This window comes from Ovis aries, chromosome 1, assembly GCF_016772045.2.
Source record: "Ovis aries strain OAR_USU_Benz2616 breed Rambouillet chromosome 1, ARS-UI_Ramb_v3.0, whole genome shotgun sequence".
NCBI lineage: Eukaryota > Metazoa > Chordata > Mammalia > Artiodactyla > Bovidae > Ovis > Ovis aries.
The window spans coordinates 74,571,573-74,592,402 of record NC_056054.1 but is presented as its reverse complement, the minus strand read 5'-3'; the positions used below and the strand labels follow the sequence as shown (position 1 = coordinate 74,592,402).

The 20,830-nt window shown below is 38.2% G+C and overlaps 1 protein-coding gene across 1 annotated transcript in view; it reads left to right on the top strand.

Annotated features, from left to right (window-relative positions):
• DPYD (dihydropyrimidine dehydrogenase) overlaps nt 1-20,830 on the top strand; it is a 930,457-nt gene that overhangs the window by 589,676 nt on the left and 319,951 nt on the right. The window contains exon 15 of the mRNA XM_004002217.5: nt 9,980-10,048. Coding sequence (XP_004002266.3) covers nt 9,980-10,048 — 69 coding nt within the window. The remainder of the gene's footprint in view (nt 1-9,979; nt 10,049-20,830) is intronic.

The following is a 20,830-nucleotide window of genomic DNA, read 5'->3' as shown; positions in this document are numbered from 1 at the left end:
ATGTTAACATGTAAAGGACGCTTGGGGCAGAAGAGCCTGAGAAGGAATAGCAAAAATAGGAACAATAAGGATAAAAGGTTGTATCTCAAGAGCCCACATGAGGAGGGTTTCAGTCAGGAAGCTGGAGGTGGTTAACCATCTCAGTGCTGCAAAGAGTTCTGGTAAAGGTTTGGGCTGAAAAGTATCTAATATTTTTGTAACTGGTGACCAACGGTAGATCAGTTTCTAGATACAAAGGGGATGGAAATTAGATTAAAAACTACAAAAGTGAAAGTGAAAGTCAGTCAGACATGTCCGACTGTTTGCGACCCCTTGTACTGTACAGTCTGTGTAATTCTCCAGGCCAGAATACTAGAATGGGTTGCCTTTCCCTTCTCCAGGGGATCTTCCCAACCCAGGGATCGAACCTAGGTCTCCTGCATTGCAGGTGGGTTCTTTACCAGCTGAGCCACAAGAGAAGCCCAAAAACTAGTAAGAAGTGATCAAAAGAAGAGGGAAAAAACAGCAGTTACTGTAGTTCCTGAGTAGTCTACAGTGGTGGTTTATTACTTGTTCTAGTGGAAAACATCTCTGATTTTCTTTTTTTTTTTTCTTCTATCTTTTTTTTTGCTCATATTGCTTTATTTTAATTGGAGGCTGATTAAAATATTGTAGTGGTTTTTGCCATACATTGACATGAATCAGCCATGGGTTTACATGTGAACACCCCTTCTTCTTCCCTTCCCATCCCATCCCTCAGGGTCATCCCAGTGCACCAGCCCTGAGCACCCTGTCTCATGCATGGAACCTGGACTGGCTCTCTGTTTCACATATGATAATATATATGTTTCAATGCTATTCTCTCAGATCATCCCACCCTCGTCTTCTCCCACAGAGTCCAAAAGACTGTTCTATACATCTGTGTCTCTTTTGCAATCTCACATATAGGGTTACCATCTTTCTAAATTCCATATATATGCATTAGTATACTCTACTGGTGCTTTTCTTTCTGGCTTACTTCACTCTGTATAATAGACTCCAGTTTCATCCACCTCATTAGCACTGATTCAAATGTATTCTTTTTAATGGCTGAGTAATACTCCATTGTGTATATGTACCACAGCTTTCTTATCCATTCGTCTGCTGATGGACATCTAGGTTGCTTCCATGTCCTGGCTATTATAAACTGTGCTGCGATGAACACTGGGGTACATGAGTATCTATGAAAACTATGTGCACATTTTGTAACTTTGAACATGGCTTTTCCATATTAGAAATAGTTGTATAAGTGAGATATGTGTATATCCTAAAATAAGCAAAGAAAGAAAACACTAAATTTTAAAACAATATAAAGGAGAATTTTAAGAGTACTATTCTCATTTGCAACCATTAAGTTAGCAATAACTATATAAAATTTTGAAGAGCTTGTGAGTTTTACTCTTAATGTTCTTCTCTCAATGTGTACATTTCAGGAAAGTTGTACCAATCTCATTTTCACTATATTCATATAATGGCATAAAGAACATTTACAATTTGAATATTGTACGATTAATTAATATTTAATGAACATTTTTTTTAGTTTAAATGCCTTTGAAAATCACATGTCCCATGTTATTTTTCCTCCTCAATGTAGTATAATCCTCATAGTGTTAGGAAAGATTTTGCTAAACTGTTTGAGAAAACCTAACTTGACTGCTTGTAATTTACACTGTTACCCTTTGTCACTTTGCACTTTGCCAGTTTTTCCCTACTAAAAACTTTAGGTTGTCTTGAAACTGGGCTGTTGACTAAATTTCCATTGTAGTTCACAGTATGATTACAGAATACCAAAACAGTATTTCCAGCCTGTGATGTAAGCATAGACTGCACATGTTTGGAAATTTGATGAGACAGCAAAAGATGAAACTTGGAAGTTTTATATTGTTCTTCACCTTAATTTTTGAAGTGCAGACTTCCTTGTCATTCAGCTTGAAAAAAATGCTTAATAAAATCATTTTATTTATTCCATAAGGAAATGAATTATATAAAAAATAATTTGACCGAAATTGTGATTCTTTAATTTAAAAGCTTTGAAGGATGACAGGTGAAGCCATTTAGCACAATTTTTTTTCTTTCTGTAGAGTAAATGTCCTGTTTTTTTTTTAACTTATGAAGTCTTTTTCAGGGAGAAACAACACAAAATCTGATTCATAAATTATTATAGTTGGCATTTTATATGCTTTAGAACATTAATGTTTAATAGAAATTGAATGTTTACACATTGTAATTTTAAGCTACATGCATTAGTCAAAATGAATGTCAAAACTATGTAAAACTGCAATTTAAAAGTGTTCTCTCAACAACACAATTAGATATAAGAATGCCCTTTTATGGAATGCATCGAAGTTTAGTGACCAAAGCAACAAAAAAAATCTTGATAATATGAGTTTCAACTTTGAAGTAATCTATAAAACCTGTTTTATGGTCAGCTCTCTTCTTTGTTCTAATTTTCAAAATTATACTGTCCTTTTACTAATTTCATTTTACAAAAACATATCCTGATTAAATATTTTTGCCTTTCTAGCCTAGTAATCTTACCATAACCCCTTGGTAAATTTTTGTTCCCGTTTTCTTAGATGTCTAGGTCAATACCTTCATCCCCCTCTCATCCTTCTAAACCTCTGTCTCTCCTTCTCTTAACTGTCAGTAGGAGACCTCATCTGTTATATGGTAAAGAAAATCTAAACACCATGGAAGATAATTTCACCGTTTCCACACCAAATCTGTAAACTCAACCACATCCATTCCTGTTTTCTGTCTGCTCTGCCTTTCCACCTTGTTAGACTGGAAACAATGCCTCTGCTCCTTGCACAGTTTACGTTCTCTGCTTATGTGGTAGATTTGTCATCACCTCTTGGCTTTTCAACAGTTTCCTCCTCTTTTCCATATCACTTCCACCAGTATAAAAACATATGTAATATATAGCCCATTAAAAAAAAAAAAAGAACAAACTCTCACCTGCCCTCCCACAGCCCGTCATTTACTGCCTCATTTCTCTTTCAGCAAGCCCACCGAAACTATTAGAAGGCTTTGTGTACCACTTCCCTAACTCCTTCATGTCCTCTTTATTCAGTCTACTCTAGTCTGACCATCTGTCCTCCCTGCTTCACTGACGCTTCTCTTGTAAAAGTTACCAGTGGCATCTGTATTGCCAAATCCTGTGCACAGGTTTCTGTTTTCTTACATCAGCTCTCAGAAGCATCCATCCCCATAAATTTCTCCTTTCTTTATGGAACATTTGCCTCTCTTGCCGTTTGTGACACCACATTTTAGTGTGACTCTAAGTCAATCTTCATCTCTTTCATTTTGTCTTGTTTTATTCTATTCTGTTTGGAAAGTCACTAAGCCAAGTGACTTTTAAACACCATTAATGTTGAAGTCTCTGAAATATTCACTTTCAACCCTAACTTCTTTCAGTTCAGTTCAGTTCAGTTCAGTCGCTCAGTCGTGTCCAATGCTTTGTGACCCCGTGAACCACAGCACACCAGGTCTCCCTGTCCATCACCAACTCCCGGAGTCCACCCAAACCCATGTCCATTGAGTTGGTGATGCCATCCAACCATCTCATCCTCTGTCGTCCCCTTCTCCTCCTGCCCTCAATCTTTCCCAGTGTCAGGGTCTTTTCAAATGAGTCAGCTCTTTGCATCAGGTGGCCAAAGTATTGGAGTTTCAGCTTCAAAATCAGTCCTACCAATGAACACCCAGGACTGATCTCCTTTAGGATGGACTGGTTGGATCTCCTTGCAGTCCAAGGGACTCTCAAGAGTCTTCTTCAACACCATAGTTCAAAAGCATCAATTCTTCGGTACTCATCTTTCTTTATAGTCCAACTCTCACATCCATACATGACCACTGGAAAAACCATAGCCTTAACTAACTTCTTTAGTGAATTCTATACGCATGTATCCAGTGTCACAATTGATGTCATTGCTGATAGTTTTCCAAACACTTTATATGTAATGTATTAAGGTCGAACATCTTAACAGTTCCTGACTTATAATTGCACTAGGCTTTGTCCCATCTCAGTGACACATCTATGTTCCATTCAGTGGCTCAAGCCAATAGTCTAGGGATCATCCTTAATTTCTTATTTTTTCTCACCTCCTGAGTATAACCATTGACGCATCTAGGTCAGATTTCCACGTCTGGCCATTTCCATGAATATTACACAAGTCACCTTATTTCAACTAAACTGGACTCTTTGCTTTTACCCTGCAGCCCCCTCATTCTGTTCCCTATAAAGTAGCCAGCATCTTTTAAAAAGGTAAACCAGATCATTTCTTACTGTCCCTTAGGCTTTTCAGTGGCCCTGGAACCTCCCATAGGCACGCATGCATGTCTGCTCAGTCATTCCAGTTGTGTCCTACTCTGCAACCTCATGGACTGTAGTCCGCCAGGCTACGTGGGATTCTCTGGGCAAGAATACTGCAGTGGGTAGCCATGCCCTTCTCCAAGGGATCTTCCCCACCCAGGGATGGAACTGGGTCTCTTGCATGGCAGGTGAATTCTTTACCACTGAGCTGCCAGGGAAGCCCCATTACCCCTATAAAAAAAACCAAACTCCCACAGGTTTCAGCTCCCAGAGAAGTGACTGCTTCCTTCTCCTCTCATTTCCTTTTGCACTCTTCTTGCCCTGTCATGAAGCACCAATGACAAAGGCCTTCTGTTTTTAAGTGTATCATGATCACTCCTCCTCCCGAGTTCCTGCTTACAGTTTGCTCTACCTGGAATGCCAACTTTTACCCAAATCATCTAATGTGGCTTTATGCATCCCTATGATTCTCCATCTTGCTCGCCTGTATTGTTTTTAAATCTTGACCCGAAAATAGTCCAAATACTGTATTCGTTAATGCCTTTTTCTTCCCCCTCTTAAAAATATAGGGACTTTCCCTGTTTCCTTCATCACTTCAGAGTTACAGTTACTGGCACATAGGTCTCCAAGAAATACTGATTGTTGAATAATCAAAGACTCTGAATCAGTGTCTTCAGCTTCTCTATATGTCATTTAGTGCCTACGACAGTAGATACTCAGTTTCTATATTAAGTGATTAACTAATATTGTTTGAATCTCTCACTTGACTCTTAAAATGTTCATAAAGTGTAGGATTAGTTAAAACACTATATAGTATTTGGCTTTTATGTATAAACTCATCCAATAATGTTTTAAAATATGAGCCATAAAAATGGAGCATTAAAAATGGCATAAATTAAATGAAATATAGGGAAATGTTGTTCTTTTTTAAAAATGTTTCATTGGGTATTCATTTCTAGTAACTTTTCATGATGTTTCACAATATGAAATATACATTAACAGTTTTTTTCCATAGGAAAAAAGTAACCTGTCTTCCTTTGTTTGATTAAAAACCAAGCACTGCAAAACACGGAAGGCTTTCTAATCCTCACAGAAAGATTAAATTCTGTTCAGTGTTCTTTTACTCTTGATGTGTTTTAGCTTGGCTTTTTGAGAAATCCTTATATCTTTTAATCAAGAATAAAATGATTTTGGGTCATCTTTATTCCTCTGAAATAGAATGTCAACATATATTTTCATGAACCATCCCTTGATTTTAGATAAAGATATTTAGACTTCTTAGATAATTTAGCATTTAAAAATAAGGTATAAAGTTATTTTTCCTTTAAATTTACTTGACAGAAAAAAATGCTTAGGAAGTTATTTTAAAAGTGACAATTTTAGTTTTGCATGTAGTAATTGTCAAGACTGTCAGTGATAGAAACCAGAATATAACTTGAGTTTTCTTAAGTCAAAAGTGATATTTGTTGGTTCACTCGGACAGGCATGTTAGTGGTACACCAGACTTAAACGTGACAGAACCGTGTCTCCATCTTGCATCTCTGCTTTCCTCTGCCTCCGCTTTTCTTCATCCTAGCACAGCTAGCTTTGAGTGGGAGTGGGAGGGTGGGCTGGGGTAAGTAAGGAATCAGTCAGTGATTGCTAGCTGCTATGAACACACTTCATTCCAGCTTAGGGACCAAAGAGGAAAAAAGTCTATCTCCCCAGTTCAAGTGAAGGACTTTAATGAGAGTAGAGTAGCTGATTACTATGATTAACCCGGTTGGAGATATTTTCCCAGCTTTTCGGGTAAGAAGGTAGAGCCTGTTTTTTGAAGATGAGAAACGAAGAACAGGGTAGTGCTTAGCTGTTCAGAGCACACAAAACTTCTGTCTGCTCAGGATAATCTATCACTCCCACCTGTGGCCACCCCTCCCCAGTGACAGCGTGCCCCAAATCATACCCAGTCATTGTGTTCCTAGGCATTTGGTGGCACCAATGTTCTCAATCCTCAGGACAGTTCTCTGGGTGTTATTTACTTTTCTCTATCAAGCCCAAATGTGCTCCTCATAATCCTGGGGACTTAAAAGGTAAATGATGATTCTAACCAATCCAGGCGCAATCTATATATATTCGAAGAAAAAACAGCTTTGTCAAAATAAAAATCACCATTTAGTAAAGAGGAACTATGCTAGTCCCTACTTGAGAACATATATCATGCCCACTTGTCAGGGCCAGTAAACCTTGCTTTCCTGGAAGTGGCTTTCTTGGTCAGCCCATCTGCCTACCTGGATCCTGCCCGCTAGAAGGATCTTCCCCATTGCCCTCTGTGGCACCTGAAAGGGGCACGGGAGGAGGATGCCATCCTGATTTAGCAGTCACTTCATATTTGTATGGGAGGATAAACTTGAGGGTTACTTTATCATAACTGGAAGCAAGTTTTGGTTTTGTTTTTTGCCTATCTTTTCTTGGTTTTGAATAATAGAACTCCCTAAAAACCTAGGTCTACTGTTTGTCTCTTTTACCACAGAATCAGTATCTAATGCAAAAGTCATTTTTTCAGTCTAAATCTTTGGATCTAACCTTGCTGTTGACATTTTACCAGCAAGCTTGGGAAGTCTGCTCCTTCCCTAAATCCTTAGATTAACCTTTCTTTATAGAACAGTCTTTTGGACTCTGTGGGAGAAGGCGAGGGTGGGATGATCTGAGAGAATAGCATTGAAACATGTATATTATCATATGTGAAACAGATCGCCCGTCCAGGTTTGATGCATGAGACAGGGTGCTCAGGCTGGTGCACTGGGATGACCCAGAGGGATGGGATGGGAGGGAGTGGGGAGAGGGGTTCAGGATGAGGAATACATGTACACCCATGGCTGATTCATGTCAATGTATGGCAAAAACCACTACAATATTGTAAAGTAATTAGCCTCCAATTAAAATAAATAAAATTTAAAAATTAAAAAAAGGTGTATTTTTTGACTTGACCTCAAGGCCACTGAGGACAGTAGAATCTGTCCACCTGCCCCCAGCCTTCATCCCAATTGGTTTTCATTTCAAATGAAGTCCCCCATGCAAGGAATACTCAAGAGGAGGTAATAGTATAGTCCCTGAAGATCTGGTTACCTCTCTGGGGAATTCTTCCCTGGTCTGTTTTCTAACTGGAGGGTGGGGCAGAATAACATCAAGATTTTATAGCATGTGAAAATGGCAGAAAGAGTGTATTGAAGATACATAATTATGCTGGTGACCCTTTCTTGCTTGCAGATGGGCAAGTTTGGAAGTTGACTTTTCACTTTTGATCAGCCCCAATAGAAAAGGCCAAGGGTCATTCTTACATTTTTTTTTTTCCTCCCCAGTTCTTAAAAGCTACACCAAAGTGGAATCCTAAACTCAATAAAAAACAATCATGCATTCTTAATTTTCCTCCTCTATTCTTCACCTACTTTTACTTTTCTCTCTTTGTTCCTCTCTCTACACAGGAATCTGTTTGAATACACTGTTTCTCCTGGCTTCCTTTTTTCTCAGCATCATCTTACTTTTGTCTGACTAAAGTTGTAAGATTTTCTCAGTCACTCACAATCAGCCTCTCAGATCTCCTGATTCTTCTTTTTCAATCTTAATATACACAATTTCTGTGTATTTTGACATCTGACCCTTTCTCTGTCACCAAGATCAGCATTCACAACTGTTCTGCTCACTCTTCTCTCTGAAAAATACAATAATCATTTGCCAAAAGTTTTCACCATTGTTTATTTTTTCCCTTCTCTAACTCATGGTGTTCATTTCTGCTTAATCTTAAAAGGATAAACTGAAAATGCAACTCTGTATTCCTAAACCTTTAGTGACCTCGTACATTTATTCAATCAATTCTGCTATGTGCCAAACATCATGCTGGTTATTGTAGATAAAATGATGAATGGTGCAGAGCGGTCCAGGCACCCATGGAGGATTATAGTCTATCAAGAAAAAATTGACCCAACGTTAAGGACAGGCTTATTCAGTATTTAGAGCTCTGGTATTCAGAACTCTCTCCTGTAGGATTATAGCTTATTCTCTTTCTTTTATTGATAAAAGCATTCATCTGACTTGTTCGTCACATCTTTGTTTTGTTTTTTTTTAGACATATTAAAAAAAAAAAAAAGCTGTATGTGGTGAGAGCCCAGTGGCTTTTAGTGGACTCTTCCACTAGACTCTGTGGCTTTAGATTTGGCACAGACTTTGTGTCATGATCTCATAGTCTTTAAATGATAGTAATAGAAAGTAATTACTGACATATACTGAATATTTACATTAGGCCAGCAAAAACTAATGGTTAAAAACACAGATTCTCAGTTAAATTTCTGGGTCTGATCCTGGCTCTGCTCTTTATTAGCTCTGTAATCTTATGTCTCAGTACCTCAGCATCTTCATCTGTAAAACAGGGAGAATAATTTGAGAATGATTTAGTGAGTTAATAGGAAAAAAATCTATTAAAACATTACCTAGTACATTATTAGAGTCATAAACTCTTAGCAATTTGATTATCACTCTTCTAAGTAGATAGTGGGTTTCCCTGGTGGCTCAATGGTAAAGGACCTGCCAGTGCAGGAGACATGGGTTCTATCCCTAAGTCAGGAAGATCCCCTGGTGAAAGAAGTGGCAACCACTCAAGTATTCTTGCCCAAGAAATGCCACGAACAGAGGAGCCTGGTGGGCTATAGCTCAGGGGTTGCAAAAGAGTCAGACACAACAGCAGCGAGTAGATAGTAATGCTATCCACATTTAACCAATGAGAAATTGAATGTCTTGTCCAGGACCACACAGTTAGTGATAGAGTCTGAACTCTAATCTAGACATTCTGGCTTCAGAGCAGATACTAGTAACTACTACGCTATGAAGCCTCCATTATAAAATACTGTAATACTGTAGTTAAATAATCAACATTTAACAAACTTTAAAACTATAATTCACTCTGAATATGTAAGGTGTAATTATCCATACTATAATAAGATATGATTGAAGAAGACACTAATTTATTTCCTTTCCATACCTTGAAAGCTTTTAGCTATACCAGTAATTACATTAATAAATATTTCCACATCATTATGGGCTTCCGAGGTGGCTCAGTGGTAAAGAATCTGCCTACCACTTCAGGAGATGCAGAAGACCAGGGTTCATTCCCTGAGTCGGGAAGATCTCCTGGAGTAGGAAATGACAACCTGCTCCAGTATTCCTGCCTGAAAAATCCCATGGACAAAGGAGCCTACTGGGGTCGCAAAGAGTTGGACATGACTGAGTACGCACGCACTGCATCATTGTATTACTTAAACAACTCTTTGCATATGCAAATTCACGTAATTCTCACTATCACTTTTTGAGGTCGGCAAAGTCAGTATTATTATCTCCATTTTAAAAATGAGAATGCTGAAGATTGGAAAATTAAGTAACTTGCTCAAGCATTCAAAGACAGTAAATGAGAAAGTCTGTAACCTAAGTCTGAAGCCCCAGATCTTATCCTTTGCTTCACTATAATACCATGCTGTACTGCACTGATTTCTTTCAGCAGATGGAAAACTAATTTTTATGATATAATTTTCCATTATAAACATATGTATGTAAATATTATAGACCCCTATGTATCAAGACATAACTATTTGAACTAATTTCCTTTCCTTTCTCTTTTTAAAGATTGTGATTGCTAGCATCATGTGCAGTTACAACAGAAATGACTGGATGGAACTCTCCAGAAAGGCTGAGGTAATTATTTCTTTATATTTATTTTCTTTCTTCCCTTCTATTTTTATTAGTTTTAAATAAAGAGCTGTCATGAAAAATAACCCAGTAGAAGAAAAATTGAGTGAAAAATGGTAACTTAAAACATTTATATTACAATTTGTTTACCCTGTGTTTTCATTAAAATGATGGAAATGTAAATTTAAAAGGAATCTATTCTATAAAAGTAGTCCCTTGGATTTCACACGCTGCCTAAAAATCCTTTATTCTTTGACTCCATATACTCTTTATTTGCATATTAAGCAAACTGTATATTATGATGGATGCCATGATAAAATTTAATTCTACCTTTGAGAGTCTAACTTGATCTTACCTTGCCTTTAGGCAAGCTAGTTTGACAGCAAGAAAAGAAATTTTGAATATAAAGCTCTTGAATATTTAAAATATAAAAGGTTCATTTAATACTATTCTAGTTTGAATACAGACATGCATAAAATGGTAGGACAGAATGCTCCTGAATGGAACACTAGTCAGCGAGCTTTCTATAATATAAATTGAATCTTGCACAAATGCAAACAACTAACCATGTGCCTCAAATTTCTATTTCAAATAGAAAAATACATACTTAAAATTGTGTACTTATGTCCATCGTCCTATCGCAAAAAACACTGTAGCTGGGGTTTCTTGAAAACCTCTAAGAAGTGAAGACTAAACCTAGCACTAATTATGAACTAACAGGTCTGCCTTATAAAATGTTATAAAGCTTTGTATAGCATTGAAAAATTGTGATTTTACAGTTTATTTGGATATCTTAGATCTGTGAGGGCAAAAATATTTTCTGGGACTTAGAGAGATGAAATTAAATATGATCAGTAATTGGCTTTGTGATCTTTGTTGCTGGGTCCATTTTACACATGTATTTACCTAATTGACCGTGAAATTTTCCACTGAGCCCAGGTTTGGCATGAGTTTTGCCAATTTAAAGCTGACTATGATGAATGGCTTTATCACACTGCTTGCTCCTCTGCCTTCTGTAAAATAAAATACTGAAAGTATTTTGGTCAATATTAAGTGTTAATTTTTAGGTAAGCCAATTTTACTTTTAAAAAGTCAAAAGCTTTTATATATGTATAAAGATACAGCTTAAAGATACATTCCACATCTAATTCTTTAACTGTAGTTTTATTCAATATTATTTTCTAGCTTCTCATTACCAATCAATCAAAGTAAAAGGGGAAGGAAGAAAAAAAGGAAAATATGTTTGAAAGAAAGAAAAGGAAAAAAATATGCCTTCCACTCAGTCAAAATAGTCTGTTAGGTCTCTCAACAGAAGAGCAATTTGCATATCAAGGAGTTCGATCTATAGTGTTGATTAAAAAAAGTTCCCTCTAATCTTTGAAATATGGACCAGCTCAGGGCATAACACATGAAGGAACTATCCCCAGGTCTTCATATTTCCCTGGAGGGAAGCAATAGGCAGCATGATTCCATGATAGCTCATATGGTAGACACCCAATAAAGCTTTGTAGAGTGAGTATTTGGTTTTGTTTCTGTGAACACATGCTTCACAACAGATTAAAACAGATTTTCTTACAATGGAAGAGCCCACATTAAAACAAATCAACAAAAACAAAAGTGTTCAAGCCAAAGTTACTGTACTACTGACAATGTACATTTGTTTGGGGGTGGTGATAATGAAGGGTAGGAATCTGAGAGAACATACCAGCTGTTCTACAAGCCATTGCTTTTAAGTTCAGCAAATCACTTAATATGATGATGGATATACTTTAAATTCATGAAGTTCCTCTCCATAGAGTAGATTAATTCTTGAATTGCACAACAGGGAATTCAGAAAATCTTGCTATCAGCTCTTTACTGTTATATCTGAAAACAGAAATGCATGTGGTAATAGCAGAGCAGATCCAGTTGTACAAGAACATGAAAGAACAGAGATTGAGAGAGAAACTCTATATCAGAATGAAAATTTGGACAAGAAGGAATCATTATTATTTATTTCATTGGAAACTAACATTTTGTTGTATTATTTTGAATAAACATTTAAGGCCATGTTGGTGGGGGGGAGTTATAAAAAAACCAGAAACCTAGTACATTCTTAAAATATGGTAAAATCTACCAGATGCTGTTTTTAAAAGTCAGTGTGCATGCAGTATACCATTTTTTTCACATGCATATTCTTGGAAATAGAACCATGTCGAACCAAACTTTCCTTTTCACTCTAACTCTCTAGAATACACGTACTTTTAATGTCTTATTCCTCAACCTGGTTTTAATTTGTCTTGTTTTTTGAGCATCATAAAACAGAAGCAGCCTCCAGAAAAGTTTTTACAGCTTGGTGTCAAATCAGTAGCATTGTTAGGCTCTGCTCAATTTCTTTGGTTCAGGTATCTGATCACATGCTATCCTAATTTTCTGGGACATTGATAAACTACTCCAGTTCCGTGGAGGCAAGATCTCTGAAGCACTTACTATTTGCAGAGTACCTGGCCATCCAGAACAAAGGTGAATAAGGTATAGCCTCAGCTAGGTAGAACAGTTTAAATGTGTATACCAAATTGAACCATACCCCATAGTAGATCTTAAATAGATCTTGAACTCATTTGAATAGATTTGGAATCCATTTCTTTCTTAATGTGTGTTAGCTTAGAAAACAGAGCCTGAGTCAAAGTTAATGTGAAGATGCTTCACTGAAGGATTCAATTCCAAAGCAATAAGATTAAAGGGGGGTGTGAGGGGAGTGAAGGCAATGGGAAGAAGGGAAAGCAGATGGAGCGTGGTGCGTTCCAGAGCTGGCTGCCACTTCGCAAGGAGATGGAGCCAATTGCTCAGCCGTGTGGGATGGGAGGGCTGTGTGGGATCATCCTGCCTCACAACAGTTTAGAGAAGAAGATGAGTGAAGGACATATCTACTGGTTCCTTCTGTTTCTTCTCTCTCACTCCTCACACTTCACACCCCAAAGGCTTGCTTTCTTCTGCACATTTGGGCTGTGTGTCCTTCCCTCCTTACGCAACTGCTTCAGAAGCCAAATCCCACAGCATGCTGAGAGCACTGGTCCTCCTGGAGCTCCCACTCTGACACATTCAGTGGAGAGTCCTGCTCTCTTCCTGAGGAGCTATGAGAGCTGGCAATGACAGGAAAGCTGAGGACAGCAACAGGGACCAAGGTTCTTTATTAAGCTAGTGGCAAAAGCTTGGGTGGCAAGTAAGGCCATCAGATTTGAAGAGACATATAAATTAGGTGTGGCTCAATATGCATTGCGTTTGTGTATGCTAAGTCATTTCAGTCATGTCTGACTCTGTGTGACCCTATGAACTGCAGCCTGCCAGGCTCCTCTGTCCATGGGATTCTCCAGACAAGAATTCTGGAGTGGGGGGCCTTGTCCTCCTCCAGCGGATCTTCCCAACCCAAGGATCAAACCTGCTCTTCTATCTAACCTGCATGGGCGGGCAGGTTCTTTACCACTAGTGCCACGTGGGAAGCCCTCAATATGAGTTGCTACCATCCTAATCTGAAAGCCTCATTAATCTCTTTGCTTTCAATCAACCCCCAGTCTTCCCACTAGCTTTCTTACCATGTAAAACTCTTCACTTGACCTGTATGGTCTGGTACCTGGCCATTCCCCTGGTGTCCCCTTGGGTTTGTTCTTCACATTCCAGACTCCAATGGCCTTCTTTTACTCCTCCAACACACTTGTACCTCAGAGCCTTTGCCATTACCCTGGGCTGAAATGTTCTCTCTTCCTCCGCTCGGAGCTCCCTGACTAGTAGGCTAACCCGCTGTCCTACTCCTTCTGAAATCTTATCCTCAGAAGCTAGTTTATCGTAAAGTTAATGAAGCTTAAGCTTCAGAGCCCTTACTTGTACAAGCTACTTCCAAGGCCTGTACCTGATTTTCTCTTTTTCATTTTTAAATCATTTTTATTTTTAAAGAAGTATCTGAAAACTGTATGAACTTCAGGCTCCTCCCCCAAATCTGGGTCTACCTCCGCTTGTGTCTTTCCTCCCCAGAATTTAATAAAACTGGTGATTAACAGTGATGTCATCAGCTCTTTCACCTGTCTTATGCCAAAGCAAACTGGGTGGAGACCTCGCCCGGTTCACTGTTTAACCCCCAGTTCCAAACACAAGGCTTTGCTGGCCAGTGGATAGTCCTCAGATGTTTGTTGAATGAAGCAAAATAAAGGCACAGAGCTGATATACAGGCGTATGACAAACAAAAGGAAGCAATTACAGAGTAAATGGGAAGAATGAATTTGGTTTGGCACAATGAACTTGAGGTGATTGAAATCCAAAGCTGAAGGTTTTAGGTCAGGGATTTGATGGGCGATTGCCAAGGGTCTGACTATAACTGGTAGGCCGAGACAAGGAAGGTCCAGCTGAGAGGCATAGGTGTCAAAACCAGGTGACCATACTATTCCTAGCAGAGTGTCCAAATAAACCACTTTGAAGCCAGGTTCTTTTTTAAACTAGGATCTGGACTATTTATAAAATTAAATAGATGTTGAAGTTAGGAAATCTCAAATAGGCTGAGATACAAAGCAGACAGAGGTACATGATAGGAATACATAGGACCAGTTGGATATAAATTCCTGGACACTAACAGTCAGCAGGAAAGAATAGAATCAGGAAAGATAGATGTCTAGTTGGAGATAAGAGATAGTCACAGACTTAGTGCCCAGTGGGGCCCAAGCCAATCCAGTGTTTACCTGTCCCAGGTCCAATTCAAAGTGGTCTAAGATCCCAGAGAACTTGGGTCCCCAGTTTTGGCTGCTGCTGCTGCTAAGTCACTTCAGTCGTGTCCAACTTTGTGTGACCCCGTAGATGGCAGCCCACCAGGCTCCCCTGTCCCTGGGATTCTCCAGGCAAGAATACTGGAGTGGGTTGCCATTTCCTTCTCCAATACATGAAAGTGAAAAGTGAAAGGGAAGTCGCTCAGTCGTGTCCAACTCCTAGTGACCCCATGGACTGGAGCCTACCAGGCTCCTCCGTCCATGGGATTTTCCAGGCAAGAGGACTGGAGTGGGGTGCCATTGCCTTCTCCAATAGTTGAGACTAATTGACAGTGTTGCTATGTAGAAAGTTGGCAGTGGGCCTCATGTATTCTTTTAACAGAAGAAAATTAGGGAGAATCCAAGAAGTGTCCCTGGAGTAGGCAATGGCAACCCACTCCAGTATCCTTGCCTGAAAAATTCCATGGACAGAGGAGCCTGGCAGGCTATGGCCCATGGGTTCACAAAGAGTTGAACATGATTGAGTGACTGACTGAGCAGGCACCAAAAAAGGTAGCTTCATGTCTTGCTACCCTGCTTGGTCTCCTATGTCCTTACTTGTTCCCCTTGACCCGTGGGAGACTCTCTTCCCACTGGGGCTCTGATGTGCTGCCCCAAGCCACCTCCACATGCCTGTCGTTCTCACTGTGCTCAGGCTCTGCCACCCCCTCTGCGCCCTCATGGCTCTTCCTCAGAACCTCCTAGTCACCTACCTTGCTCGTCCCCCAGCCAGTGACTTTAGAACTGCATAGATCGATAAGGAAGAGAGAGGTAAGGAAAGGGGAGGGAAGAGAACTGTGTTCCCCCTTTTGTTGGATAGATTGTACAAGGGTTTGTGGTTTTGCTTCCCTGATTTCTCCGAGAGGTTTTACAAAATGAGTCAGAGAATTTTAGAAATCACGTTTCTACCACTATGCTGAGAATTTCTTAGAATAGTTTTCTGCTACCCCTTTCCCCAACCTCAAATGTGGATTTTTGTTGTTCAGTCACTCAGTCATGGAATTCTCCATGGACAGGGGATACTAGCGAGAATACCAGAGTGGTTTGTCATTTTCTACTCAAGGGGATCTTCCCAACCTAGTGATTGAACCCTCGTCTCCTGGAGCTCCTGCATTGGCAGGCAGATTCTTTACCACTGAGCCACCTGTAAAGCCCCCAAAGTGTGTATAGCTACTTTATATTCTTTTTCAGATCAAAGCTGAGGAAAGGCAAGTTGGAGATTGTAACTGAATGGATAGATGGATGGATGGATAGATGGATAGACAGTGAAACAGGTAGTTAGATTAGATTAACTGCTTATACTTACATAATATTTACTGCAGTCCAGGCACTGTTCTAAGTCATTCACTTTTATTAAATTTATTTGTAACTTAGAAACGCAACCTTGTGAGGTTCTTTTCTGTATTCCATGTTTTGGAAATGAGGAGACTGAGGCCAGAAGTTGTGAAATAATATGCCCAAGTTCACACAGCTAGTATGTGGTAAAGTGGGATTCAAACCCATGAAATCTGGCTCTATAGTCCACACTATTAACATATCATTCTACTTCATGCTGATAAACAGATGATAAATAGATAATGTATGAAATTAGAAGCATCACATTTTCTATGTCACTGCCTTCACTAGATTATTTTATTGTATAATCATTTAGGTGAGGCAGAATAAACTCTGGGCTAAATGACTAAACTAAAAAGCTTGTGACTAACAGGAGTCAGAATTCATGCCCAGTTTCAGTTAATTTAACATTTCATGGTAATTCAGCAATTAAGGCTTTTTGAATGCATGTGGTTGCTTGGAAATAGAATTAACTGCCTTTTAAGGTGGTGTACATCATATGACAAGAATATTGAAGCAGAGGCCAAATGAATATTCCCCAGCTCTTGGTGTTATTTTGAGCAGGATTATCTGTTTTTGAGGCCTAGATCCTTATTTCAAAGATCTTTATGGGTATGTTTAGTGGGTTAGCATTTGTATATGTGTATAGTGCTGGGAAAATTTTTAACAGTCACTGAAAAGACTAAATTTAATAAGGGGTCTTCAAGATTTTAATATCTATTTAATATTTAGAAACTTGAAAGATGTCAAGTTGTAACATTTTGTTATCACGTTAAAACAATTCTAGCCATGAATTACCTGATTTCTAATAAGTTATGATAGTGACCAAGAATATGGGTTCTGTACTTAAAATGCCTGATTTAAAGATCCTATTCTCATTTACAAGCTTTAGGCTAATAAATTAGTCACTTGAACTCTTTGGACCTTGATTTTATCAGTTACAAAATGGGAATAATGATATATCCATTATAAAAAGCCATCAGTTACAAAATGGGAATAATGATATATCTATTATAAACAGCCTAGTAAAGTGTCTGACATATTGTAAGTGTTCGACAAATGTTAGTTATTATTGTCTACTATGAATCTAATTGTAAGCTTGCACTTACATTTTAGAAAATATGTATAATGTAAATATCAATACAAATGACACCTAAAGCTTATTCCAAAATGTTGTTGAATTGATTTGCTGTTAATTGCTGCATTTCAACTAGCAGTCTAAAGCAAATAAGTCTAAAAGAAATATTTGAAATAACTAAGACATAATAAGAAAAAATATATACTTGCAGTGTACAATCTTTTAATTAAGCTGCAAATTCTCACATGACACAGTTTTGAGATAGGTCCTATTGTCTCCAGTTTACACTTGAGTGTGTGTGTGCTTAGTTGCTTGTGTCCAACTCTTTGAGGCCCCATGGACTGTAGCCCACCAGGCTCCTCTGTCCATGGGATTTTCCAGGCAAGAATACTGGAGTGGGTTGCTGTTTCCTCCTCCAGAGGCTTTTCCTGATCCAGGGATGGAACCCATGTCTCCTGAGTCTCCTGCATTTCAAGGCAGATGGATTCATTACTGCTGAGCCATCTGGGAAACCCTCACACTTGAATAGATGGGAACAAAGAAGGTTAACTTACTTTCCCAAGTGCCTTAGCAGATCTAGGATTAGAACTCAGAGTTTAGCCAGTTGTGTTTTGTCTAAACTCACCACCAAACTGTGATTCAAATAATTTTCAAATAACATGAAGCATTTACAAAGACCATCATAAAACCATGTTAGAAAATAGGCTGAATGATTCAATGAACTTTCACAAATGTGCAGAAGGAAAAGCAGACTCACTAATGAGTAAAAGTGAGTAAGAAAGTCAACCAAGAAAGATATAACTCGATGGAATACTTGTTTGTTGAGGTCTTATTTAAAATTAATAAAATAGGAAAAAATCTTGAATGATTAGGAAGAAAAGAGAGATTTGAAGAAAAGCTGTTGGACTAAAGAAAGGTCTGATATGCTTAGAAAATAATGAACTTTTAAAAAAGTCTTTCCATGATGTGATAGACATGTTATAATATTATGGAAATTGAGCCACGCTTACCTTACTCAAAAAGAAATGGTGGCATTGAAGGAATTCTACAAGTTAGGTTAAAGAATCATTAATTTATCTTCCATTTCTCAAATTAAAAAAAAAGTGTTTTAATTGTTCTTAGAGTTTTTGCAGAAGACTTCGAAAGAATTCTATGGTTCTCCAGTTATTTTAGGAATGCTTAGTGTGAAATATTTTGTTCACTTCTATAGGACCCATTTGTATAAATTAATGAGTTAAATAAGAAAGATTCCTACTTAATTATTAAATTAAAACAAAATTATCTGTACTTCATGTTTCTTAGGATGGATTTTTTAAAAATACAATAAGATTGATTCAGTTTAAAAAGATGAGAGAAATAGGTGAAGAAAATTAAGAGGTACAAACTTTCAATTACAAAAAAAATGAGTCATAGGTATGAAATGGATGATATAGTCAGTAGTAATGTAATATCTCTGTATGATGACAGATGGCGACTAGGCTTATCATGATGATTATTTGTAATGTATACAAATGTATAAAAATATTGAATCACTGTGTTGTGCACTAGGAATTAACATAGTATATTGGTTAATTATACTTCAAAAATAAACAAACTTACAGACAAATAGATCAGATTTGTAGTTACCAGAGTTATTGGGTGAAGGCGGTCAAAAGGCTTAAACTTCTGGTTATAAAAAAAGATGTATTAGGGATGTAATGTACAACTTGCTTACTATAATTAATACTGCAGTATGTAACAGAAAATCCTGAGAGTTCTCATCACAAGGACTTTTTTCTTTTATCTTGTGTCTATATGTGATGATGGATGTGCTCTAAACTTACTGTGGTAATCATTCCATGGTGCATTAAAGTTAAATCATTATGCTATACACCAAAAACTTATATACTGTTGTATGTCAGTTGTATCTCAATAAAACTAGAAGAAAAAATGAAAATATAAAGAGCAAAACCAAGAAGAAAAAATAAGCCTGATACATGTGTTATATGTATGCTTTGCTTCTTTTTTTAATATATAGAAAAAAGTAGAAAATTATACATTAAATTGTTAACATAGATTGCTTTAGAGGTATGAAGTTGAAAGAGGAGGAGAAAAACTATTTATATTTCTATATATTTTGGTTTAATTTGAACTATTACCACAATCTTATTTTCCACCTGAGTTTTTTTAAAGCAACATAGAACACAATGAATGGTGTTCCCAGTTTGGGTAATTAAGATGCTTGAATGCCCTGAAGCATTTGAAAGCAGTATTAATAAATAATAAAAGTTAATTGATAAAAGAACATTTAAAATTTTATTCATATTTATTCCATCTAGCCTGATACATTTTTCTTTGCCCTGCTACCTTCAGTACCAATTATCCAGAATTAGTAAGATTTGTTTCTATAAAAATAGAAGCTGTATAGGGCAGAATCAACATGATATCAAACAGACCTGAGTTAAAAATCTCTGTTGTGTTACTTGATAACCAGACTGGTCATTTAATTCCCTTGTGGATCAGTCTCCCCATCTGTAAAACTGGTACCTGATTATTCCAAGAAGGATGAGAGTTAGAGATAAGAAATGCAACTCACAGAGAGTAGTGAGTGTCATAAACTCAATGCTTATTTGCTTTTGTTATTAGAACTGTGTCTGAATGTCTCCTGTAGAGGTACAGGTCATCAATGGCCTGCTCCAGGGGCTCTGGGGGCAGCAGACCTGGGTATGACATAAGCCCTCTTGGAGGGCACAAACAAAATCTTGTGTGCACAAGGACCCAGGAGAAAGGAGCAGTGACCCCACAAGAAACTGACCCAGACATGCCCGTGAGTGTCCAGGAGTCTCCGGTGGAGACATGGGTTGGTGGTAGCCTGCTTCAGGGTTGGAGGCACTGAGTGCAGCAGTGCTTGCATGGGAACTTTTGAAGGAGGTTGCCATTATCTTCATCACCTCCACCATAGTTTGCCCTCAGGTCAAGCAACAGGGAGGGAACATAGCCCTGCCCATCAGTGGAAAATTGGATTAAAGATTTACTGAACATGGCCCAGTGCATCAAAATGGGACCCAGTTTTGCCTTCAGTCTCTTCCATCAGTAAACTTCCATAAGGATCTTTTCCCTCTCCATCAGAAGGCAGAGAGAATGAAAACCACAATCACAGAAAACTAATCAAACTGATCACATGGAGCAAGCCTTGTCTAGCTCGATGAAAATATGAGCCATACCATGTAGGGCCTCCCAATATGGACAGGTAATTGTGGAGAGTTCGGACAAAACGTGGCCCACTGGAGAATGGCATGGTAAACTGCTTCAGGATTCTTTCCTTGAGAACCCTGTGAACACTGTGAAAAGGCAAAAAGGTATAACAATGAGAGATGAACTCCCCAGGTCTTTAGGTGCCTGATATGCTACTGGAGAAGAATGGTGAAACAACTCCAGAAAGAATGAAGAGACAAAGCCAAAGCAAAAACAACACCCAGTCGTGGATATGCCAGGTGATGAAAGTAAAGTCTGATACTGTAAAGAGCAATATGTATAGGAACCTGGAATGTTAGGTCTGTGAAACAAGGCAAATCAGAAGTGGTCAAACAGGAGATGGCAAGAGTGAACATCGACGTTTCAGGAATC